This window comes from Cannabis sativa, chromosome 7 (assembly GCF_029168945.1).
Source record: "Cannabis sativa cultivar Pink pepper isolate KNU-18-1 chromosome 7, ASM2916894v1, whole genome shotgun sequence".
Taxonomy (NCBI): Eukaryota; Viridiplantae; Streptophyta; class Magnoliopsida; order Rosales; family Cannabaceae; genus Cannabis; species Cannabis sativa.
The window spans coordinates 24,643,895-24,670,422 of record NC_083607.1 but is presented as its reverse complement, the minus strand read 5'-3'; the positions used below and the strand labels follow the sequence as shown (position 1 = coordinate 24,670,422).

General features: G+C 36.2%; 1 protein-coding gene across 2 annotated transcripts in view; it reads right to left on the bottom strand.

The window, feature by feature from the left end:
* LOC115697302 (probable pre-mRNA-splicing factor ATP-dependent RNA helicase DEAH9) overlaps positions 1–26,063 on the bottom strand; it is a 32,930-nt gene extending 6,867 nt beyond the window's left edge. Inside the window, exons 1-14 of one of the 2 annotated variants that reach the window (XM_030624248.2) lie at positions 25,815–26,063; positions 25,589–25,733; positions 25,407–25,481; positions 24,990–25,079; positions 24,699–24,778; positions 12,073–12,142; positions 11,651–11,733; positions 11,182–11,251; positions 10,947–11,042; positions 10,710–10,815; positions 10,541–10,587; positions 10,367–10,450; positions 10,121–10,174; positions 1,658–1,758 (exon numbers count right to left, since the gene is read on the bottom strand). In XM_030624248.2, coding sequence (XP_030480108.1) covers positions 1,658–1,758; positions 10,121–10,174; positions 10,367–10,450; positions 10,541–10,587; positions 10,710–10,815; positions 10,947–11,042; positions 11,182–11,251; positions 11,651–11,733; positions 12,073–12,142; positions 24,699–24,778; positions 24,990–25,079; positions 25,407–25,481; positions 25,589–25,733; positions 25,815–25,918 — 1,205 coding nt within the window. In that variant the 5' untranslated portion in view covers positions 25,919–26,063. The remainder of the gene's footprint in view (positions 1–1,657; positions 1,759–10,120; positions 10,175–10,366; positions 10,451–10,540; positions 10,588–10,709; positions 10,816–10,946; positions 11,043–11,181; positions 11,252–11,650; positions 11,734–12,072; positions 12,143–24,698; positions 24,779–24,989; positions 25,080–25,406; positions 25,482–25,588; positions 25,734–25,814) is intronic. The other variant, XM_030624249.2, reaches the window with a different exon arrangement.
* Between the last annotated feature and the right edge of the window lie 465 nt (positions 26,064–26,528).

Below are 26,528 nucleotides of genomic sequence, written 5' to 3'. Positions count from 1 at the left end.
TTGGAAACTTAGTTGCAGTCGATTCTTGGACGATCCTTGAATGGCCTTCGACCGTTCTTGGACCATTCTTGCTTGTTCTTGAGCCCTCAAAAGACGTTTGAGATTTTGTTGCATCATTTGCATCTGGCGCCCCACCTCGAGAATAGGCTCATTGACCACGTCTTTGATGGAGTTCGTAATACTAGCACCTCCATCTTCAACATCGTAACTTCATCGTCGAGGGCTGAATCATTGTCTCCAAGTTTCTTTTGTATCCACAGTTCACTGCACCAATTTGATATACTTTTCTTAAACTAGAAAGAGTTTACCAAGCTAGTACACACAATGAGTAGAGAAATCCCACAAGGAAAAGCATTATTGAACCTTAACCAAGCATTTCGAGAGGCTTGAATGCCCTGCTCTAATCTTTCAAGTGGAGTAAATCAATCCAAGAAAACACTCTTGTCTTAATTCTCACAAGAAACTATGTTTATTCTTTTTATATAGAGAGAATAAACTTGCCACCTCAGCAACTAATTACAATTAAAACCCAATAACCAAACAACACCTCATACTAAAATGCTTAACCACATTTGGCCTACATCGCTTTTCTTCCTATCATATAATTAAAGTTGGATGGTATTCCAGTAATTCAAAGTTTACCCAAATTACCCCTCTCATAACTCCCCCTACCACTCTCCTAATTTCTTTCTCTCAGCCCTATAGCCGGATTTATTTCCTCTATCCTCCAACTAACAGCCTCATACTCAGATGGTTGTCCATCTCCGGCGACTGAGCCCGATCGATGCCCTCCAATCTGCTACTTGCCTATCTTTGACAGTCCCCGCGACGACACCAGTCTGTAGCTCCCTCAACTGCACACACTGTCTTGCATCGTCTCATGTCTTGTTGTGCACCACAATCAACAAGCCCTCTTCTCTCGCAGCGTCCCCTCTGACCACAAGGTCCATGCATTTTTTACTCAAAGAACAACACTGGGGCATATAATCTGTTTTCTTTTATAGAATGTCCCCCAAGGGACTAATCTTTTTTATTTTATGAATAGGATAATTTAATATTATTGTTTATTATCCCCTTTTTTTTTTAAAATATATGTGGGTGTGCATGTGATTTTTAAAATAGCTATACACATGTTGGATTTTGCTCCAATTGCAGTACACGTCAATTATCAATCAGAAAACATTTGAATCTAGTCATGCATTGTTTTCCGTCCCATTTGAACCCATGATACTTGCAGTTAATTTTGTTCTAAAAACCTTGTATTATTGTATACCCCATTGAATCATAGTTTATAAATTTTGGTGCAGTTTAATAACGGTTAATCAGTTCTTTGTTTGGTACAATGATCCAAGGATATTGTGCTCCTTGACAGAAATAAGGTGGGTGTTGGTTTCGCTGGGTCCATTATGGAGAATGATAAGAGAGACCGAGAGAAGAAAGAATTAGGCAGGGGTATAACATGGGCATTTTTTCTCATAGTATACTCATTAGCTTATTAAGCAGATAGTAGAAGTAGTTTCATATAGTGGAATATTTTTTAATTAGGTAGCCATATTAACTTATTAAGCATATTCTCACATATCCCTTTTCATTATATGATATTAGTTTGCCATAGGAAAATCATTCAGTGAAACAGTAGCGAACATTCGTTACACACCTGTAACATTTTCCAGGACGAACTCTACCAGCCCTACCAGCCCTTTGCCTAGCAGAAGCCTTAGATATCGGTGCCACAACCAGATTTTCAATATCTGATATCTGAAACAAAAAGAATGAACAAAAGATATGGAATACATGTTAAAATAAATATTGGATGGTTATCTGTTGAAAAGCAGAAAATAGCCCTTATCTTCAGGAGAACAGGAAAAGTAAAATCTAGTTCAAACAAATAATTGAGGAAAAGAGAGATTTTTTGTTAATCCGAACCAAGTAATCTAGAGACTATTAATCAAGGATTCTAGTCAATGATACAATGATGGTCCACAATCATAAATAATAAAATTTATTTGAAAAGGAAAAACAACAAAGAAAGGAACAAAGGGAACACTCAATATTCATATTGCATGAATCATGTAGGAAATCAAGCTAGTTGTAAATAAACATTTAATCCTCTTTCATTATTTCTAGGACACAAGGTGTTTACATTGTATTATATTGAAAATCTAACACAAATAAATATAAAAAATTCATTTTCCCATTGCTTCATGAAATCAAACTTCAAAAAAAAAATTCTTAATAGGGTTTTAACGCACACCCACAGCCACATCTCTTCATTTTCTCAGGCGCACCACTCGAGCACCATTCTTCTTTGCGACCATTCTAGAAACCTCAGGCGACGTCCTAGTCACATGAAGACCACTCGCACGTCTCCAACCAGGCGCACATCAGTCGCACCTCAGGTAAAGTCACCAACTCCAACCAATCGCACGCCTCTAACCACCATCTTCTCAGGCGACCAGGTCCTATCATCATCTTCTTAGGTGCACCGGTCCAGCTCAGATCTCCAACTTTCAAACCCTAGATCAGTCCATCTTGTTCAAACAAAGACACTACATCTGTCCATCTCGGCTCAAATTCTCCTCCTCCAGCGTTCAAACCCTAAATCCGCCATTGCACCTTCACTGTTGCATCCTCGTCGTCGCACCTTCGCGCCGTCTCGATCTCCGGCGGCCCCCAACTAGCCGAGCCTCCATCTGCCACTATGTTTCTCTCCATGGAAGACTATATCACTTTCAATTGTATCTCTTCAGTTGCACATCAAAGCAACACTCAGGTTATTCAAGCCTCTCTCTTTGGATTGTGGATACAGGTGCTTCTGACCACATGGCAAGGGACAGGTCACTATTTTCAATTTTTAGCAAATGTTCCAACAATACCACAGGCCATTCTATGAGTCTCTTCCTTTTTGCATATTCGAATGTATCAACAGAATCATTTGATTATTTCTGCTAATGATTCAAACCAAAATCCAATTTTTGGGTACAACAAAATTTTTTTCTCACCATTGAAATCATTGTTCTCTCTCTCTCAGTGTCAGTCTCTTTCCTCTGTAACCCAGTCTAATAAAATTAGTACAATCATGTTATGGCATAATCATTTAGGTCATTCTAATTTCATGTGCCTTAAACATTTATTCCCATTCCTATTTGTCAATATAAATCCTCAGTCTTTCAGGAGTGATATTTGTCAATTCTCTAAGCTTCTCGCCACTCATTCATTCCAAGACCTCATCAACCGTCTCACCCGTTCTCACTCATTCACGGGGATATTTGGGGACCGTCCAAAATCCAAAATATCAGTGAGGTACATTGGTTTTTATGACTAATTTATGATCACAGCCACCTAAGTTGAACATTCCTCATAAAAGAAAAATTTGAAACAAGTCATATTTTCCAAAATTTCCACAAAATGATCCCAACTCAATTCCAAACAAACATCCAAGTATTAAAAACTGACAATGCTCGTGACTTTTTCAATTCTGTCCTTAGACCATATCTACAATCCAATGGGATTATTCATCAAAGTTCTTGTGTAGCCACACCACAGCAAAATGATGTGGCCGAACGCAAAAATTGTCATTTACTAGAAATAGCCCAATCTTTACTTTTTTCATCTCATGTTCCAAAAAGATTTTTAGATGAAGCAGTTCTCACAGCTACCTATCTCATAAATAAAATGCCATCTCAGATATCAAAATTCAAAATTCCGCTGCAAATCTTCCTAGAAGCATATCCTCACTCACATCTCGTGTATCAAGATCCCCTTCATGTCTTTAGTTGTGATGCATTTGTCCATGTTGACTCCTCACATCGTAGCAAACTTAATGCATCAGCCACAATATGTATCCTTGGCTACTCATCCAATAAAAAAGGCTGTGTTGCAAAAAAGGTTACAAATGCTACTGTCATGTTACACAAAAGGTGTTCAACTCCATGGATGTCACTTTCATTTAAGAACAGTCATACTATCCCAAATTTGTAGTTCAGGTGGAGAATCATAGTCAAGAACTGCAGAATTGGGAGTTTAGTTCACTCATTCATATAACTAATTCTCCTGACAACACCATTGTTTCAGAAACACCAACAAACCCTTTTGTTGCTCATGCTCCAAACTATTCAGTCAAATCACATGAGCAGAAATCCTCATCCAAGGCATCTTAGTCACTCAGCGGAAATATGTCCTTGACCTCTAACAGGAAATGGAATGATCAAATGCAAGGCGATTGAAACTCCGATGGACCCTAATACAAAACTTGATGTGCAAACAGACAAAACAAAAGTTGATCGATGAAGGTATCAAGGTCTTGTGGGAAAGTTAATCTATCTAACTCACACTAAGCCTGACATAAGCTTCGTTGTGAGTGTTGTTGGCCAATTTCTCAATAATCCCTTTGAGTAACACATGGATGTTGTCTATAAGATTCTTAGGTACCTCAAGGGAACACCGAGAAAAGGGTTAATGTTCAATAAAACTCTCAACAAAGATCTTAAAATCTACATAAATGAGATTGGGTTGGTTCTCTTACTGACCAAAGATCCACTTCCGGTACTGCTTCTACATTTGGGGAAATCTCTTGGTGCAACAAGCAACAAGTGGTAACTCACAGCAGTGCAGAAGCGTAATTTCGTGCCATAGCACATGGAATTTGTGAAGGAATGTGGCTGAAACGCCTACTTGATGAACTCATAATCAGACTTGAAAGCCTAATAGATGTTTTCTATGATAATCAATCAACCATAGCAATCCATCAAATTGGTATCAGAGCACAAAGATATGGGACCTAAGAAGGATTTTAGTATGGATCTGTTGAAGGAGAAATTGGAGTCGGTGAACTTTGAACTACATAAAGCCATCACGGAGTTTCGAATTCAGTTGGGGAAGGAGATTGCTGATACTCGAGTACAGCAAGACAAGGAACGGACAGAGGTGCAAACTCTGCGATCCGAAATGCAGAAGCTGCCGGAGATGATGATGGCACAGTGGGCCCGATTTTTGACGTCGGGGAAGGCACCGATGGAAGGGCCGATTCTCAGCGAGAACCACCAGCAACCACCCACTGTCGCAGGCGGCGACAGGTCATCTTCCTCAGCCCCGATGGGTCCCCAGGTACGATTTCCTCCATCGCCGACTCCGCGAGGCTCTTTTCCGACCGATCCTCAACAACCGATCCACTCGTTCTACCCGCACCAACAATCCTCGATGGATTTCAGACCACCAAGAATGGAGATTCCCATTTTTTCGGGGGACAACCCCGAAGGATGGATTTATAGGGCGGAAAGGTATTTTCTCATTTCTCGGTTGACGGAACCACTCATGCTCGAAACAGCCATAGTTGGCTTAGACGGATATGCCCTTACATGGTTCCAGTGGGAGAATCAAAGGAGACCCATTACCTCGTGGGCTACTTTGAAACAATTATTGTTGCATCGGTTTCGGGCTGTACCAATTGGGTCACTGGCGGAAGAATTTCTGTCTCTGAACCAAACAACCACCGTGCGCGATTATCGATTGCGATGGGAGGCATCGGCGTCGAGAGTTCCAGGTGTTCTGGAGCACATCTTGGAAAGTAGTTTCGTTAAGGGACTTAAGGATGAAATCAAGGGAGCTTTGCACATTTTGCAACCCATTGGATTGGCACAAATCATGGAAACAGCCCAACGGGTGGAGGAGGGCCAACACTTATTTCCTCCTGCTGGGCAACAGATTCAACCCACCAAACCCAATAGACCTCAGATACAGCCTCTCACCCATACTAGAAACTCCCCACACACTTTTACCCGATCTATTACAGCTGCACCTAAGACCAATTCCACTACATTCGCACCAGCCCTGGCCACTTCCACGGGAAAACCCCCAACTATGAGGCGGATGTCGGAATCGGAGTATCAAGATAAACGTGCCAAGGGAATTTGTTTTCGATGCGAGAAAAAATATCATCGGGGTCACGTATGTGATCAGAAATTCCTCCAAGTGATGTTGTTTGTTGATGAAGATGAACCCCCACCTGATATTGAATCACCGCCACCATCACCAGCCTCGAAAGAACCAGCGACTACTGAGGAAACATTGGCTACGTTATCCTTGAACTCCCTTGTTGGGATATCGTCGGCTCATACCATGAAACTCGCAGGGAAGATTGGGCAGCTACCGGTTACGGTCCTCATAGACAGCGGTGCCACTCATAATTTCATTTCTAAAGAGGTAGTGGAAGTGTCGGGACTACCTATCACACAAACAACGAGGTATGGGATCTTGTTGGGTATCGGTGATCGAGTCAAAGCTGAAGGTGTTTGCTCTCAAGTCGCTTTGGAATTGGGAGAGATATGTGTGGTGACTGATTTTTTGCCATTGGAGTTGAGCGGGGCAGATGTGATATTGGGAGTCAAATGGCTAGAGACTTTGGGAAATATGCAGGTTAATTGGAGGACCATGGTAATGAAATTCGAACGAGGGGGCTCTTGGGTGACCTTGCAAGGTGACCCTAGCCTTTGTAAGTCACCCATTACATTGAAGGCTATGATTCATACAGTTGAACAAGAAGGGTACGGATACTGGGATACTGGGTTCACTTTGGGGCCATACAAGGGGACAGCCGAGAGGAGGAACAACAAATCCCTAGTGTTGTGGAGGAAGTCATCCACAAATATGACTCGGTTTTCCACATGCCTCCAGGTCTCCCACCAGAAAGATCTCGTGAACATTGTATTGTGCTAAAAGGAGTAGGTCCAATATCGGTGCGCCCCTATCGCTATGCTCAGATTCAAAAGAATGAGATTGAGAGAATGGTACGAGATATGCTCCAAGTCGGCATTGTAATTCCAAGCACCAGCCCTTTTTCTAGTCCTGTATTATTAGTCAAGAAGAAGGACGGTAGTTGGCGATTTTGTGTGGACTATCGTGCGCTGAATAGAGAGACTGTGGCGGACAAGTTCCCAATTCCTGTGATCGACGAACTTTTGGATGAGCTCTACGGAGCAAAGGTGTTCTCTAAACTGGACCTTAAATCCGGGTACCATCAAATTCGAATGGCAGCCAAAGACCAAGCTAAAACGGCCTTTCGAACACATGAAGGACACTATGAGTTCTTGTTGATGCCGTTCAAGTTAACAAATGCTCCCGCCACTTTTCAGGCCCTTATGAATGAAATCTTTCGAGATCTCCTTCGGCGAACTGTGCTTGTATTCTTTGATGATATCTTGGTTTTCAGCGCAACGGTAGAGGAACATGTTGGCCATTTGGAAGAAGTGTTGAAACGCCTACAACAACACCAGTTGTACGCCAACCGCAAGAAGTGCTTATTTGGACAGTCCAGGTTGGAGTATTTGGGGCACATCATTTCGGGTGAAGGGGTTTCGGCTGATCCTCACAAGGTTGCTGCAATGGTTCAATGGCCGGTTCCAAAGACTCTTAAGGAGCTACGGGGCTTCCTTGGCCTCACAGGGTACTACCGCAAGTTTGTCAAAAACTATGGTACGATTGCTCGCCCTTTAACAGATCAACTCAAGGACGCTTTTGGTTGGACACAAGAGGCTCAACAAGCTTTTGAACACCTAAAATCAGCTATGTGTACTGTCCCCGTCCTCGCTCTTCCGGATTTTTCCAAGCCTTTTGTGGTGGAGGCAGATGCTTCGGGGGTCGGATTGGGTGCTGTCCTAATGCAAGAGCAGCGACCAATAGCATACTATAGTCAGGTTTTGTCGCACAGATCCCATTCCAAATCCGTTTATGAGCGTGAGTTAATGGCCATCTTGCTTGCTATCCAAAAGTGGGTCCTTATTTATTGGGACGCAAATTCCTGGTTCGAACGGACCAAAAGAGCTTGAAGTACTTGCTAGAGCAGGGATTGGTGGCTGCTGAGCACCAAAAATGGCTGACAAAGATTCTTGGCTATGACTTCGAAATACAATACAGGCCCGGAATGGAAAACAAGGTTGCTGACGCCCTCTCTCGTGTCCAACCGGATCCCACTTGTGCTGCCTTATTGGTCCCAAACTTACTAGCCATTCCAAATCTTCAAGAGCAAGTGCAGGCGGATCCCATTTTGTCCAAGGTACTAGCTGATCTTAAGCTAGGACAGAACAGTGGTGGTTGTACGCTCATACACAGAGTCCTTCATTTTAGAGGCCGGTTAGTGCTACCATCATCTTCACCCGTCATTCGTCTCCTTCTTCAGGAGTATCACGGTAGTGCTCTCGGGGGCCACTCTGGGGTGTTCAAGACATTTCAGCGGGTGGCAGCTGACTTGTATTGGCCTGGAATGAGAAAGGATGTGCAACGTTTTGTGGTTGAGTGTGTTGTCTGCCAGCAAAACAAGTATCTCGCTCAAACGCCAGCCGGGTTGTTGCAACCTTTGCCTATCCCGGAGCAGGTGTGGGACGATATATCCATGGATTTCATTGAGCGCTTACCCATGTCACATGGCTTTGACTCTATCATGGTCGTGGTAGACCGTTTGAGTAAATATGGGCACTTTATTCCTTTGCGCCATCCCTATACAGCCGCTACTGTCGCTGAAGTATTTGTAAGGGAAGTGATCAAACTCCATGGGATTCCTCGCTCAATTGTGTCAGACCGGGACAAGATCTTCCTAAGCCTCTTTTGGAAGGAATTGTTCAAGCTCCAAGAGACCAGCTTGAAGCATAGCACGGCGTATCATCCCCCAACGGATGGTCAAACCGAAGTAGTGAACCGCTGCCTTGAAACATACTTGAGGTGCTTTGTGGGTGTCAGACCCAACAAGTGGGTTAAGTGGTTGGCTTGGGCAGAGTATTGGTACAATACTTCCTATCATGTGTCGGCAGGGATGACTCCTTTCAAGGCCTTGTACAACCGTGACCCTCCGCCGCTTCTCCGTTTTGAACATGGTAGCACCAAAGTTTCAGTAGTCGAGCAGCAACTTCAAGCTCGGGATGTCACCTTATCACTACTGAAAGAAAACCTCCAGCGAGCTCAACAAAAGATGAAATCCCAGGCTGATAAGAAGCGAAGAGATGTTAGCTTTGCCATTGGCGATTTGGTCTATGTCAAAATAAGACCTTACCGCCAACGCACTGTGGCCCGACGTCTCAACGAGAAGCTTGGTCCCCGCTTCTTTGGCCCTTTTCCTGTTCTAGAGCGCATTGGTTCGGCTGCCTATCGTCTTCAACTCCCTCCTGAGTCTTCCATTCACCCCGTTTTCCACGTCTCACTCTTACGAGCGGCCTTGGGAACACACCAGCAGGCTTCAGCCCTTCCTCCTTGTCTCTCTGCTGATCTAGAATGGCTCCTCACTCCTGAAGAAGTGTTAGCCATCCGCCCTGGTATGCATAAGACAGCTCCACAGGCCCTTATCAAGTGGAAAAATCTGCCACCTTTTGAAGCTACTTGGGAGGATTTCTCAGTCATCCAGGACCAATTCCCTCATTTTCACCTTGAGGACAAGGTGAGACTCGTAGGGGGATATTGATAGACCTCCAATCACATTTGTCTACTCTAGAAGAACCAAGAAGGGTATTGTAGGGTGCACTACAGAGAACTAAGGTGAGCTGGCAGTAGTTAGTGGAGTTGTGTTAGAGTGTGGGGACTTTGTTACACTCGGTGGGTATTAAATAACTGTTTGGGGAATTAATATTGGTATGTATGAAAAAGTAAATTGAGTATTGTAACCTTTAAGGGGAGAGAACCAGGCTCTCGAAGTCCTGGAAATTAATGAAAGGCTATCAGCCACCATTTTCTCATCTTCTTTTCTTCTAATTCTCTTGTTCTAATTAATATTTGATAAGAAATTCTTATCAGAAATCAAGCAAGATGTAAATATACATTTAATGATCTTTTATTTTCTCTAGGATACTAGGTGTTTACATTGTATTTTATAAATATATATATATATAAATCCGTTGTACTTACAAAGTAAATATATCAGAAAATTCATTTTCCAATTGCTTCAAATCATAATTTACTTGAATACTCATTACTAACACAATGAACATCCATTAAGAGGGAAAGAGTACTTTCAAGCAAAACTACATGTATAATAAGAGATTTATAAGGGCAGGAATATCGATAACCAACATACCTGATAACTAATATACTCTAATATGTTACAAGTTACAACTTTAAACATAAAAGGGAAGGGACATACAGGATTGTAGAACCGCTGCTTTGAGAACCCACTATCAATAACATAGACAATTCCCTGCACAGAAACGGTAAAATAATTTTCTTATAAAGGAAAATAAGAAAAGACAAAGAGACAAAGGTCACATGCACGAGTGACCTTATCCCAAATATGTTGAGAGTCCTCACTTATGGCAGATGATAACAAGTAGTTTCACTCCAACCAAGAATTCATTATGTTCAATGAACATTCCTTAAGGAAATATCTTACCTCCAAGGTTAAAGATGTCTCAGCAATATTAGTTGATATCACTACTTTCCTCTTCCCTCTAGGAGCAGGAGCAAACACAAGCTCCTAAAAGCAAGAAAAGCAAAGTCCATAATTATCCTTCCAAAAAGAAATCCAGTTTAATCCAGTTAGATAAAAACACAATGTATAACTAACCTGTTCAGCTCGTGGAAGACCAGAGTATAGAGGCAAAATGAGCAACCCTGAAATTAAATATACAATGTACAAATCTATAACATTGAAAGCAACCTTTGAAATTGATGCTTCAAAAGAATACTCATCCCACTATCCACTATAATCCACTGACTACAGCATGACTAGTTACCTGAAGAGTTTTTACTACGGTTTTGAATATCTTCATGAAGCAAGTGCACAGCAGAATCAATATCATCTTGACCAGTAAGAAACACCAGAATATCTCCCATTGGCTCCTAAGCAACAAAAACAGTGAATTTTGTGAATAATTCCTATCACAAGAAGAAAAATTGCCACGAAAATGATTGTGGTCTCCTAATAAAATGTAGACCCACTATAGTGTCTCAAGAACCTGAATTTAAGGTACCTGATCATTAATCAACAATATTGTTGAAACAGCAGCTTGGATGTAATTAGAAACAGGCTCCTCAACATATTGGATTTGTACTGTAAAGCCCCTACCCTAAAAGCAAGGCAGACGTGGTGGCATCTCAGTCTCTGTATAACAATCTGATATCATATCACTTAATAACCTTCTCCATAAAATAAGGTTGTTTAACTTTTGCGTGAGACAAGAGATGTCATGTTCTCTTAAACAATACCTCCACCGATAGGATTGCAGGCTCCATCTTTAGTCCGACAGTCTCATCTTCCATTTGCCGACGCCTTTTGCTTTACAAGAAAAATAAATAATTATATCTTACTTTAACAAATGCTTGTAAATCTATACTAAGCATTGCCCAAAAAAGATTTAAGACATACTTCTATGTACACAAACGTTAGCATTCAATTCTAGACCTCAAATCATCCCCCATAAACAGGTTAAATAGACCTTTGTGGATGCTACCAAATTAAATTGATTATGAGCCATGAAAAGAAATCCACAGTACACTGAACAAACGTAAAAAGGACTAGGATTTAAGATACACTGTATTCACGTGGATCATGAAAACAAAATAGCTTGAAAATTCTACACTTGATGGGGAAAAAAAGTGTAGTAACTGGTAATATTCCAACAAAAATCAAAAGGAAGAAATAATATTTAACAGTGATCAGATAATTCTTACAAACCTGGTAAAGAATGAAGACATGGACTTTGCTTCAATTGTGGCAGAAGAGATAACCAAACGCAACTCAGGTCGTCTTCGTTGAATCTAGAATTTTAGGATTTAGCAAGTGTCATAATATAAAGAGCCCTAAGACAAAGATATCGTTGTATATTGTGTGTGCATGTGTGTTCTTTTAAGAAAAATAGATGCGTTGATAAAATAAAAAACTATCAAAATTGTTTGAGTTACATCAAAAAATGCAAGCATAAAATACAGCAAACTAAAGCACCATATAAACAAAACTAACATATACACTACATAACCAAGGCCTATGACAATCACACAAGCATTGAAAATGATTATATTGTCTGTTTTTGTTACTTAAACTATCAATGATACAAGAAATATACATGGCAAGAAATTATACACATAAATATAAAGTACCTTTTTCAAGAGACCCAACAGAATATCAGTCGAAATAGACCTTTCATGAGCCTCATCTACCATTATGACACTGAGATAATTACATTGTTTGTGAGTAAATAAAAATAAAAAGATGCTTGTTTGCATTATGAAGCATGTCATCAAAATGAAGGCATACTTACTAAACTTTCATATAAGAAAACTGAAGTACAAGATTTTGTCTTAATGTCACATACTAAGGAATTAAATCGACAAATTTTTATAAGAAATATAACTTGCATTAACGAGTGAAATAATACAAGTAAAAGTGTTGAGAAAGGAACAGTGCATCATTTTTTCTGGAGAATTATTTGTTCCTTTCTGTTATGTGATACACACTAGATTGGATAAACTTAGCAGCCCCAACCCCAAAATACACGACTCTAACTACCCAACTAAATCTTATACAACACAGCCTCTAACAATCAATTAGATATTATAATTAGGACAGCTAGGCATAGGGCCTGTTTAGCATCGCTTCAAAAGTGCTTCCAGAGCTTAAAAGCTACTTTGGAGAGTGTTTAGATAAATTTTAGAAAGTATTTTTTGTGATTATAAGGAAGTAAGTCAGATAAGCCCCAAGTCAAATTCAGGTATCAAAGGACGGCAAAGTGTATATTTGTCATTTAGACTGATGTGGCTGTTATGTACAGTAGGGATATATAAGGGTGAGAGATCATTTTGAGAGGTGAGGAAAAAACTAGAGTGTAGACTCATTTTTGTGGAGAGCCCTAAGCCTCTCGAATTGGGAATAGGAAAGAACAAGCCTCTCCAAAGCTTGTGATTGTAATGTTCTAATTCATTGTGAATAAAGATTTCTAAGAAGGATTTCAACCATTGGTGTGTGACTTGTAAGTTATGAGAAGAAAAAGCTTATCAAAGTCAAAATCATTTTCCCTAGAAAGCTCGTTTGAAAGAAAAAAAAATAACAAAAAAAAGTTATTTCAAGTTTTAATGAAAATATTTTGTACATTTCTAAAAATAGATTTCCTTTTATAACTTTATTCTAATCAAAGATAAAAATATATATATATATATATATATAAGGAACACTTCTTAATGGTATTACCCATAAATGGTTACTAAACAAATTTAACTATAAATATTAATTTTAAAAATATCAAACCATCGAATTTTGATCTAATAACGAATAATGAAATCACAAATTTGAATTTCTATACTTAATTTAACTACTTAACTAAAAAAAATATTAAAAAATATCTCTTTTTACACTATATTAAAAATATGTTCATATAAAAATATTTAACTCAAACTCAACTTTTTCTTTTCTTATTTTTCTTGCTAAAAAAATTTTTTTTTAAATATTTTTTTACCGATGCAACAATCTCAGCCCATATGATATAAAAATGAGAGATTTTTTTAATTAGATAAAAAAATTAAGCATAAAAACTCAAAATTTTCTAATTTTACCCATTCATGAGTAATATCCATTAAGAATTATACATATATATATACTAGTAAAAAGTTACGTGCGAGACACGTATACTAAATTTTATGCTAGTTTTTTTCTATGTTATTAAAAAGTGATACAATTAAAAATTTTAAAAAATATTATTAGTTATTAGGTTCAACATCATTACCCTGTGTTCATTTTTAAGGAAAAAAAAATATTTATGAAATAATAATTTGTTGCAACGCGAGTACAGGCAAAATTCAGAAAATATAGCATTTATTAGTAGAGTATTGACAATTTCAACAGTAAATTAACTGATTGTATACTTTTTTGTCTGCTAACATTAAACTTTTGATATTTGAGTGGTGAACTCTTATTTGTCCGCTTTTCAAATTTTTTTAACACTCTCATTTTATTCTTCCAACTTTCTGTAGTTGGAGTGATGTCCTTAATTGTTGTATATAGTGTAGTCATTTATTCACCTGTTTTCAAATAAAACAATAGATATACAAAATAAAATTAAATATAACTAAGCTCATATTAAAATCAATCTCACCTTTCAATATAGTAAAAGGTTTTTAAATTGACATTCTCACTTAATAATAATTGTGACAGACCTAACGAATAATAATATTATGTTACTTAATAACAAAATAGGAATCCACCAAACAACATTATGAAAATTTATTCCAGGTATAATTATATAAATCTATTACTCATTGAAGTCTATAAGACTCTAAAAAGCTCACAATACGAAATTTCACATCAAAAATCTAAAAATGATCAACTATGTAGCAGGAATAATAATACAATAACCATAATTGCCTAGTCATATACAGTCTTAAAACTTAAAAGAGTGGCATTATTCATTCAAGTTTCGACTAAGTGTTTCTGAGTTTGAGTTATAATATTGTGTCCTGTGTTTATGTTCAAATATTATGTGTCTCTGGCTAATCTAGTGAAGAAGATTGAAGTTTTGATTCTCAATAAATAGAATGAATATAAGTGTATACTTTGTAGTAGGTCATTATTGTGTCATTTTTAAGTTAATGTGTCAACTTGAAAATAATTCATTTAATAAACAGAATGGAGTCAATCTAAAAATATTTTTCTACCTTAATAAGTAGAGCTATAGAAAACAAACTCAGTAACTTTTCGAGTGTTAAAAAATTGTAAATGGTTATAAATTCAGAGTAAGTAAGTTGTGTGTGGCAGCTGGTTAAAGAAGCCAAAATTGAGGTTTATGATTAGAAAGTAGAAACACCGCTAGAACTTTTCTTTGTTTGAAGTAATAATATAATAACTAATATTTTTTATTATATATTAATAATTAATTCAAGATGAACTTTTCAAAGTATTTTTGAAACATCGTAGGATATATAAATGCAATACTTTTGCATCTTCAGCAATATATGTATACTAGGTGAATGTACGTGCCGAGCCACGTATTGCTAGTTTTATTTAAGATTTTGGTATTTTTAAGATTTTGAATGTATTTTATTTTTAAAGATTACAAATTTTTTGTTTGAAAAAATTAAATATTTATATTTGAAATATTATTTAATAATGTATTAAAAATAATATTAGTGTAATTATAAAATTGTAAATAAATTTATTATTGGAGTAGTAGATTATTCTATTTAGTTCTTTTTTTAACATAGCATTGTAATGTAAGTTTATATTTATAAATATTCTGTAAAGTGTTAATATTATATGAACATCTCCATTTATAAAGCTAAAAAGTGGGTCAATGACAGAAGTGGTATATCTGCAATCACACAAAGATAGAAGTGGTATTTCTGCTTCCTATGCTTATCCAGAGAAAATATTAGATAACGTAATGTTAACTTTAATATATAAAGATTTTTCTTTTTTAAAAAATAAATAAAAAAAAAAATATTAATATTCTCCCAAAATAGGTTTGTTAGAGAAATATGTGGGTAAAATGATTTTTTTCATTTAAAAAAAGATTATTAATATTTAAAAAATTGTTTAATTTTTTGGGTTTAATTATTGGGTTTATTTGTTAACGGGAGATCAAACCTAATCGTTAAATTTAACAGAATATTCTTTTTATTTTTAAGAATATTCTGTTAAACCAAGAATTGCCGTTAGATAGGCACTTTTAATATATAAAGATATATAATATATAAATAGTAGTAAATTCTTATTTAATTTTTAATTGTATCATGGCATAAAATTTAATATATAGCTTTTTACTTACCATGCATGGTCAACACCTCAATTGAATAGAGTCCTATTCAATTAGTTTCTGTTTTTCGTGTCTTGATTTCAGATTTTAAAAAATTATTATTTTTCTTTGGACCTTGACCACTTAATCTATGATCGTATAGTTATAGAATAAAATTCTTATATGATCGTAGATGTATATTTATGGTATTGTTTATTAATAATTAAGATATCAAATTAAATATTTTAAACCATGAATTTCTCATAAACCATTTTATTTTTATTAATAAATTATTTTATTTTTAATATAAATATACATCTACGATCATAAACTATATTCGGTTCCCTACTCATCTTTTCAACCTCAATTATCTCTTTGTGATTTACAACCAATTTTGTCATTTTTTTCACCTACAAAATTAAATTTATTTAAAAATCCACCCCATATATATCTATTATCAAACTGTAAATATATATACAAAGGCTTGATTAGTTTAAAATTCAAAAAAGTTTTATGTTTTTGAAAATTTAAAAGATGAGTCCACACGAAAATTTTTGATTAGTTGGTAGTTTTAAAAAATCTGTTTAGTTTGGTTTTTACTTTTTAATTTTTAAAATTGTATTTTCAAAATTAATAAACTATTTTATTTTTATTAATAAATCATTTTATTTTTAATATAAATTAAAAGTCACCCATAAATTTCTCCTGTTATATAGGCACACTTTATATAGAATATAAATAATTATATAATATTCTTCGCTTTTATTTATTTATATATATCACAATTGGTATTCTTTTTTTTTTCTCTCTCAATGCGATTCTTTGAGTGTGTTTACTGAGAATATTTAATGCTTAATAATCTCTTCTCATTCTTTCTTAGTTTACTATGATTTTGAACTACACTTGTGTTTTTGCCACTTTTTCTGTTCATTGTGATCTTGAACCACAATGAATTATTCTAAATAATATAAATAAAATGAACGATTATTTTATATATATATATTTTTAATTTCTAGAGTTATAGTTGTGATTATATATAGAGTTGAAATATGCTAAATATCAATTCAAATATTAACAGGATTTGTTTTATTATTATTTTATTATATATAAATAATATTTTATTATTTTATTAAATAAAAATAAAAAGTCATCCATAAATTTCTCATAAACCAAGAATTTCAGTTATATAGGCACACTTTATATAGAATAGATATATATATATATATATTATTATTTGATAAGCTCCTTTAAAGTAGAGTATCCAAAAAGCAACTATAAACTTCAATAAGTAGAAGTAAAGCTAACAAGCTCATAATCCTATTAATTAGTTTTTTGGCTTCATCTTACTAAGTCAACCTAATCCGTAGCCTAACATTATGCAGCCTACTAATATTATCAACAAAACAAATTGTTATTTGCCTATTCTACAAAAAGGCTTAGGCATTCATTATTGGTCAAGATTATTTATAAAAGTGTAAGATCATTAAGATTTCTTCTCTTTAGTTGTTCTCTGTCTCGCTCTTGTTCTTTGTAGAAAATAGTGATTCGAATTATGTGTTTCGATTTCATAGAATAATACATATTTATATACAAAGCTAGGAGACTAAATATCTACTAAATATCTACTAAATATCTAATTCTTTTACAGCTAATATATATCTAATATCTAACACTCCCCCTCAAGCTGGAGCATAGATGTTAATCATGCCCAGCTTGTTACAAAGATAATCAACCCGCAATCCATTCAAAGTCTTTGTAAAAATATCTCCTAGTTGTTCTCCGGTCTTCACAAATCCTGTGGAAATCAGACCTTGTTGAATTTTCTCACGAACAAAATGACAATCAATCTCAATGTGCTTAGTTCGCTCGTGGAATACGGGATTTGAGGCAATATGAAGAGCAGCTTGATTATCACACCATAATTTGGCTGGAATAGAAGTCTCAAACCCGAATTCAGTCAAAAGCTGATAAATCCATATTACCTCACACACAGACTGGGCCATAGCTCTATATTCTGATTCAGCACTGGATCTAGATACAACATTTTGTTTCTTACTCTTCCAAGAGACTAGATTGCCCCCAACAAATACACAATATCCTGAAGTGGATCGTCTATCTACCTTGGAGCCTGCCCAATCTGCATCAGAAAAACACTCAATCTGGGTATGTCCATGATCCTTGTAAACTATACCTCGTCCTGGTGCTCCTTTCAAGTACCATAAAATTTGCTCTAATGCTGCCCAATGATGAATTGTTGGAGAAGACATGAACTGACTGATAACACTAACCGGGAATGCAATATCTGGACGAGTCACAGTTAAATAATTCAACTTTCCAACTAACCTGCGATATTTCTCAATATCTTCAAATGGTTTCCCATCACGTGTAAGATGCACAGCTGGATTCATTGGAGCATTACAAGGTTTTGCTCCCAATTTTCCTGTCTCAGTTAGCAAATCAAGTACATACTTTCTTTGAGACAGAAAAATACCTTGTTTACTCCGAGTAACTTCAATCCCCAAGAAATACTTGAGCTCCCCTAAATCTTTCGTGTTAAACTGGGTGTGAATGAAAGACTTAAGGGATGAGATGCCTTCAGTATCATTTCCAGTAATAACGATGTCATCAACATACACCACTAACAAAATGATACCAACAGTTGATCTTTTATAAAACACAGAATGCTCTGACTTACTTATCAACAAACCAAACTTCTCAACAGCCTGACTAAATTTACCAAACCCAGCACGAGGGCTTTGTTTCAATCCATACAAAGATTTGCGAAGATGACAAACTCGCCCTAACTCCCCCTGAGCAACAAACCCAGGAGGTTGCTCCATATATACTTCTTCCTCAAGATCTCCATGAAGAAAAGCATTTTTAATATCAAGCTGATGCAAAGGCCAATGATGAGTAGCTGCCATGAAAATGAACAGTCGAACAGATGTGAGTTTAGCAACAGGAGAAAAAGTATCACAATAGTCCACTCCATAGGTTTGAGCATAACCCTTGGCAACAAGACGGGCCTTTAAGCGAGCAACTGTGCCGTCTGGATTGAATTTAACTGTGAACACCCATTTACACCCGATGGCCTGTTTTCCGGAAGGTAAATCGACCAAGACCCAAGTACCATTCGCAACCAAAGCATTCATCTCTTCTATCATTGCAGCAAGCCAACCAGGATGAGACATCGCTTCTCGAACAGTTTTAGGAATAGTGATAGAATCAAGAGAAGCAATAAAAGAACAAGAAGAAGAGGAAAGATGATTATAAGACACAAAAGAAGTAATAGGAAAAGTACATTGACGTTTACCTTTACGTAGTGCAATGGGAAGATCATCTGAGAGTTCCGGATCTGATGACGAAGATGCAGGTGCAGGACATGAAACAGGAGGTGGAGGAGGGGGGCGCCTGGTGTACACTATAGGAGGCCGAGGGAGTGGTGGAGGTGGTAGAGGTGGTGGAGGTGGTAGAGGTGGTGGAGGTGGTGGAGGTGTAGACATTGTGGGGGTGACGACCGAGGCAGGTGAAGGAACAAGAGACCCGCCAGAACATGTATCAGGCGCATAGGATGTGACAGAATAAACCAACAAATCATCATCCTCCCCCTGACTAGTAGAAGTAGTGGAAGATGAAAAATAAGGTGTATTATCTACAAAGGTAACATCAATAGAAACAAGATATTTGTTGAGATCAGGACAATAACACCTATACCCTTTCTGAAGACGAGAATAACCAAGAAAGACACACTTTAGTGCCTTAAGGTCTAATTTGGTGACAGATGGACGGACATCGCGAGCAAAACAAACACTGCCAAATACTCGCGGAGCAACTGGAAACAATGACTTATTAGGAAAAAGAATTTTAAATGGAATTGCACCATTAAGAACAGAGGATGGCATGCGATTAATAAGAAAGCATGCCGTGGAAACTGCATTGGCCCAAAAAGGTTTAGGAACTTTCATTTGAAACAAGAGAGCACGTGCAGTTTCAAGAAGATGTGTTTTTACGTTCTGCAACACCATTCTGAAATGCCGTATCAACACAAGAAGTTTCATGAAGCATGCCATTAGAGGTCATATAAGATTGAAATTGAGCAGACGTGTACTCTTTGGCATTATCACTTCTCAAAGTACGAATAGATACATTAAATTGAGTTTTAATCTCAGCACAAAAAGCACAAAATATAGAAAACAACTCAGAACGATTTTTCATTAAATATAACCAAGTTACACGAGAATAATCATCCACAAAAGTAACAAAATACCTGAATCCAGGTTGAGACAAAATAGGAGAGGGACCCCAAACATCAGAATGAACTAACTCAAAAGGAACACTAGCACATTTATGGACACGAGGACTCAAACTAACACGATGATGTTTGGCAAACTGACATGACTCACAATCTAACGAAGATAAACTACTATATTGAGGACACAGTTTTTTGAGCAAAGGAAGGGATGGAAGACCTAGACGACAATGAGCCTCAAAAGCGGAAGCAACACTCGAACAAGCAATAGAGGTTGGCGGAAGTGGGTCAAGAACATACAAGCCACCAGATTCATGTCCTTTACCAATAATCTTCTTCGTCATAAGATCCTGAAACAAACAATGATCGGGAAAGAATGAGATGCAACAATGTAAATTACGAGTGAGTTGACTAACGGAAAGCAAATTAAAGGACAAATCAGGTAAATGTACGACTGATGACAAAGATAGCATAGGTGTAGGAACAATAGTGCCAGATCCAAGAACAGAAGCTGATGACCCATCAGCTAAGGTGACAACAGAAGTGGGACTGTGAGACTTAAAAGTGGAAAAGAGACGGGAATTACCTGTCATATGATCTGTGGCACCAGAATCAATGACCCATTTTGAGGATTGGGAAAGAAGGCATGCATTAGAGTTACCTGAATCAGCAATCGCAGTGACAGAAGAAGATGAAGACTTAAGTGTTTCCTGATACCTTGAGAACTTGGCAAATTCATCAGCAAAAATAAGGACCGATTTGTCAGATGCATCACTAGTGCTGGCAATATTGGCAGAGTGTTGTTGTCGATTCTTAAACTGTAACTTCCTACACTCAAACTTGGTGTGGCCTGGTTTCTTACAATAATTGCACATGATGCTCCCAGAACTTGGTGTGCGGTTATCAGGTCCTTGTGAATTACCTCCTTTAAATCCACTTGGAGTAGAGTTTCTTTCCGGTGCAGAATTATTACGACTTACCAAGGCGCTATTAAGAGGAGTTGAAGAGGTAGTCTCTGTGCGAAGAACACGAGTAAACACATCTTGTAAAGAGGAGACATCAGAACCAGAGAGAACTTGAGACTTTGCAGAGTCAAATTCAGATGAGAGTCCTGCAAGAAAACTCATAATAGCCATCTGTTCTCGTTGGCGCTGTTGAACTTTTACATCAGGACTAAAGGGTAATAGCACATTAAGTTCTTCATACGTTTTCTTGAAAGCCATAAAATAATTCATAAGAGACTTATCTTGTTTCTCCGCGCGATAAAAAGCTTTGCAAACATCATATATGCGAGATATGTTGTCTTTGCCAGAATACAAAAACTCCAAGTAACCCATTAGTTCTTTAACCAATTCACAATGATTAATCAAACTAATTACCTCATTATCGATAGAATTTCGAATTTGAAGGAACAAGCGAGCATCCTCACGGAGCCATATTTTCCTTGAATCGTTTGTTTCTTCAGGAGGATCGTCAGTCAAGTGATCATCTTTGTCAATACTCCTCAAATACAGTTGAATCGTCTTACTCCATTCCAAATAATTCGAACCAATCAACTTATGGTCCGTGATTTTAGACATCACGGGAACCACATCAGAAACAACGATTGATTTCGAATCTGATTTTATCTCTGCCATAATCTCGAAACCAAAAAATTGACAAAAAAAGGAAGAGAGCAAACTCAAAGGAATAGATACCCAAACACAAAGAAGACAAAAGTATCAAACCACAAAATGCGAAGAACCGCCGAAAACCGAAGCAAGGAGGACGAGAACGGAGCAGGAGTGGGACGGGCGTCGACCGCCACCGGAGAAGACGCCGGACGCGCCCTCACGCGTCGGCGCGTGGGATGGCCGGCAGCGACGAACGACGGCGCATGGGCCCACGCGCGGTGAATCTGGACGCCGGACTTTTGGGTTTTGCAGTCCGGCGGCTGGGCAGTCCTCCTATGTGGGCGGTGAGAAAAGATTTCCACTCCAAATAGGGTTTTCGAAAAACAACCCTAAACTCAAAACCCTAATTTTTTTTTTTCCAGAACCCTAATTTCGAATTTCGAATTTTGAATCACAATGGCTCTGATACCATGTAGAAAATAGTGATTCGAATTATGTGTCTCGATTTCATAGAATAATACATATTTATATACAAAGCTAGGAGACTAAATATCTACTAAATATCTAATTCTTTTACAGCTAATATATATCTAATATCTAACATTCTTCATCTTTTATACTTCTTAGGTGGTGTTTGGTTGGAGATAATAAAATGGAGTGGAGTGGAAAAGAAACAATTTTCATTCTATTCCTTTGATTGGTTGCATTTTAAAGTATTGGAATGTCATTCTAATTGAATGTCCTTTCCACCATTTTGGTGGAATGACTATTGAAATGGAAGGATAAACCATTCTAATGTAACATGAGAAAAAAATTAATGATTTTTTTATCAATTTTTTTCAAAATAATTAGCATTTTTACCTCCTGAACTTTCGACACTACCTGATTTTGCCTCTTAAAATATACAGCTTGTTAAAAATTCCTCCGTTAAAAAAAAGCATTTTTACTCCTAAACTATTATCAATACAAAATTTTACTCCCTTTTATTAAAAAAAATTATAATACTCTATTAATTCTGAAAAAATAATAAAAATTATTAAAAAACCTAATAAAAATAGTAATTTTACTTAAAAAAAAAAACTTAAATTAATCCTTAAAAATATTTTCAAATTTTATTTTATTTATAAACACGTATCTCAAAAAATCAAACCAAAATTATTGAGAATCTAATAAATAATTAAAATAAATATGATTTTTCAAAAAAAAAAAAAAACCAAACTTATTTATAGTTATAAACTCATATCTTAACAAATAAAGAAAAACAATTAAAAATTCAATAAAAACATAATTTTATTTTGACAAAAGTTAGAAATTAAACTAAAAAATGTTATATTTACTTAAACAAATCTACATTTTTTGAGAAAAACAAAATAGACTCAAGTTTGTTCCCGTAACATTTAGTTTTTACAAAAAATTAATTTTTAATATATTTTTTTTAATATCTAAATGAATTTTTTAATAAAAACTAAAAAAAAAAATAAATCGCTTTATTAGTTTTAAAATTTTAATTTCTTTTTTAATTTTCTTAATCATTCAAAATGATTTTTATTTAAGATCTAAATTAATTTTTTAAGATTTACTAAAAATGATGTTGAATATTTCTCATTTTTATTTAGAAGGGTACGATTTGATAGTTGTCAAAGTTTAGGGAGCAAAGTTGTTAATTTACAAAGACGTGTCAGCATTTAAATGGAATAACGGACGGAACCTAACAGAAGGACTAAATTTCTGCAAATGTAAAAGTTCAAGGGGATTCTTAACAATTCGTATATTTTAAGAGGCAAAATCAGTATTGTCGAAAATTCAGGGAGCAAAATTGCTAATTATTCATTTTTTTATGCATTTTAAATTTTATTCCATTTCATTCCTATTCATATTCTCATACTCATTTCTATTCTTATGTTTTCATTCTTCACAACCAATCGCCACCTTAGTTCTTTTCTATTTTTTTAATTTTTTGAAAAAAGAGGAGAGATCATTGTCTTCCCAAATTTATTGAGTCCTCGCTTACAAAGGAAATGCAGCTAGCTACTTATAGAAGTTCGGCTCTACTAACAAAGCCTTGACTAATCTTAGACATTAAAAATATTATAAATATAAAGTTTGACATATCGGCTAGCATAGTTAAACTAAAGCAGATAAACTAAGATTATTGGCCTCTTTCTTAAAACAGTTAAACTAAGACCATTGGCCTTTTTTCCTTCTTATAGGTAGTCTAACAATGGATTTCTTACTTTAAAAGAAGCATAAACACGACATCCCAACAATAACAACAAAACAAACACTTTAATTTTCAGGAGAGCTAAGGTTTTGCAAAGAATCTTTGCAGAGGAAAATCTTGAATTAATTCAGCGGCTATTAAGCTAGAAAATGCTGACAAAGAAGAGAACTATGAATGGATAACTCGGCCAAATTCTTCAATCATAAATAGTGCTACAGCTGCACACTTTATTCAAAGAAAATCCCATGCTTACTACCAATAAGAAATCCTCGCCACTAGAAAGAATGTAGCTCCCAAGGATTCTTTTCCAACCTAAACTTCGCTTCCTATTTCCCACCTTGAACTTTAATAGGTAGCAAAATTCATCATAAAGAGAAGGCATTCATTTTGAAGGACATCTTCGCTTCCGATTTCCCACCTTGAACTTTAATAGGTAGCAAAATTCATCATAAAGAGAAGGCATTCATTTTGAAGGACACCTTGAATCATTCTATATCGCAAATCAACATTTCATAGAGTATCTTAGATGACCATAATGACTTCCTCTTACTGTGTACCAGAGTGAACTACTGGGGAAATGACCACAATGCCATGTATTTATTGGGGATCCCAGTTTCAAAAAAAAAAATGACTTGCTCTCACTGTGTACTAGAGTGAATTTAGTACCAAAGGAAATCACCACAATGCCATTTCAATTATTAGAGCTTTTATTTCTAGCTGTAAAGTTTCAATTTCCAGACCACCTTCTTCCTTTAGCCTACAAACCAACTCCCACCACACCGAATGGTTGCACTTCCCACCCACTAAATCACCCCTTTCCCAAAGGAAATAATTCCAGAATGAACAAAGATAAAGGGATATAAAACATACATAAAATGCTTCAGAACGGAAGCAAAATTTCACTACATTTTTATAGTTACCTATACTTTGTAAGGAGAGGATCATCCATCATTTCCCTAAGTAACACCCCATCTGTGAGAAACTTGATCATAGTTACACCCTGTTCTGCCAAAACAGGAAAACGCCATTAGTAATTACACTCATTTACTGATTAGTAAGTCATGTCATTCTACTGTCAAATGATTTAAGTTTTCCATGCGAGTGTAAGATATGCCAACACAAGCATCAAAAACTTTTTTCTTCTCTTTAAGAAAATAGATAATCCAACTACAGAATTGCTGAGAGCTTAAAGAAACATAAAAGTGTCTTACATTTTTGGTAAAATCTTCAAATCTTATTGTGTAGCCAACTTCCTCTCCAAGCTTCACCCCCATTTCTTCTGCTACCCTCGAAGAAACAGCCTGCAAAGGATCCACTCTTAATATTTGCAAAATACATATACATATATATCATTTGAAACGAACAATCTTCACTTTTATTAAAAAACAAAAATATTTTTCAACGTTAATATTAAAATAATCAACAGCAGTGAATGCAGCTAAAACAAATTTAACAAAACAATCAATAATAGGACACCACATTGTATGTCATTCATCAGACCATAGTAAGAATAACTGATATATGCCAACTGAATTATTCCAATTATTATACAAAGCTCCAGAAGTAACTATTGAACAGTAATAATATTATGTATTGTACAAAACAATTCAAGGAGGCAAAGATATGACCTGAACCGCCAGCCGTCTTGGTTGTGTACATGCTATTACACGCCCACCATCAGCCCAACCCGCTTCTTTAAGGAACTGTAATTTCACAATACAATAAGAAACACATTTGAATATCTATATTTATAATATTATTTTTTGAATAAAAAAAAAAGGGGGCAAGAGAAGAATAAGAGAGTACAAACCTGAGGTATCTGGGTGGTTTTGCCGCTACCCGTTTCCCCGACAATAATGGTAGTAGCATGTGTCTCCACCAGATAAAGGATAGCAGTACGGTACTTGTAAACCGGAAGCCTCTGCTTCTGCCTCTCGATATTCGAATACCCAAATCTATGAGCACAAATTTAATTTATCAAAAATACACAAACAAAAATAAAAATGGACGGGGTAGAAGAAGAAAAAGAAAGATACCCTGAAGAAGAAGAAGAAGAAGAAGCACCAAAGAAAAGGACTCCACCCTCTTCGTCGTCTAGAAGGCTAGGCCTCTCCGTCCCTGGTTTCCAGAACTGCGACATTGATGTTCACGTTGAACTGTTCACCGAGTGGTTTGGGTACAACTTCAGGTTTCAGGGTGCTACACTGGTTTTAATTTATTTATTTATTCTTTTTTTGAAATCAAAGTCCTTCATTTTAAGAAAAAAAATGCATAGGGTGAGTCTTGTTGTGTTGCATTCCACAAAACACTCACTTTGTCTAACAAAGGTGATTGGCTAATACATGAGCGACTAGGGTTGTCCATCAAATCGCTCAAACTATCTACACTGCACCGTACCGCAAAAAAAGTGCAGTTTAAAATTCTTTACGGTACGGTCGCGATTTGAATTTTTCTTAAATCGCACTGTGCGGTGCAGTTTGCAGTTTTGAATTGTTAATATGCAGTTCAAATCGTACCGCACGGTACATTATAAAAATACAAATTTTTATATTTATTTAGGTCTAATATGTCAAGGTCCAACCCAAAGAACACTAATTATTATAAGACTAATTAGGAATTTTTCCACCCGAACTTTGACATGTACTAAATTATGCCCCCTGAACTTTTAAGGTCGTTAAAAATTCCCTCTGAACTATTGAGATTGTTAGATTTTTAAAGACTTTTGTCTAATTTTAGTAAAATAATTCTAA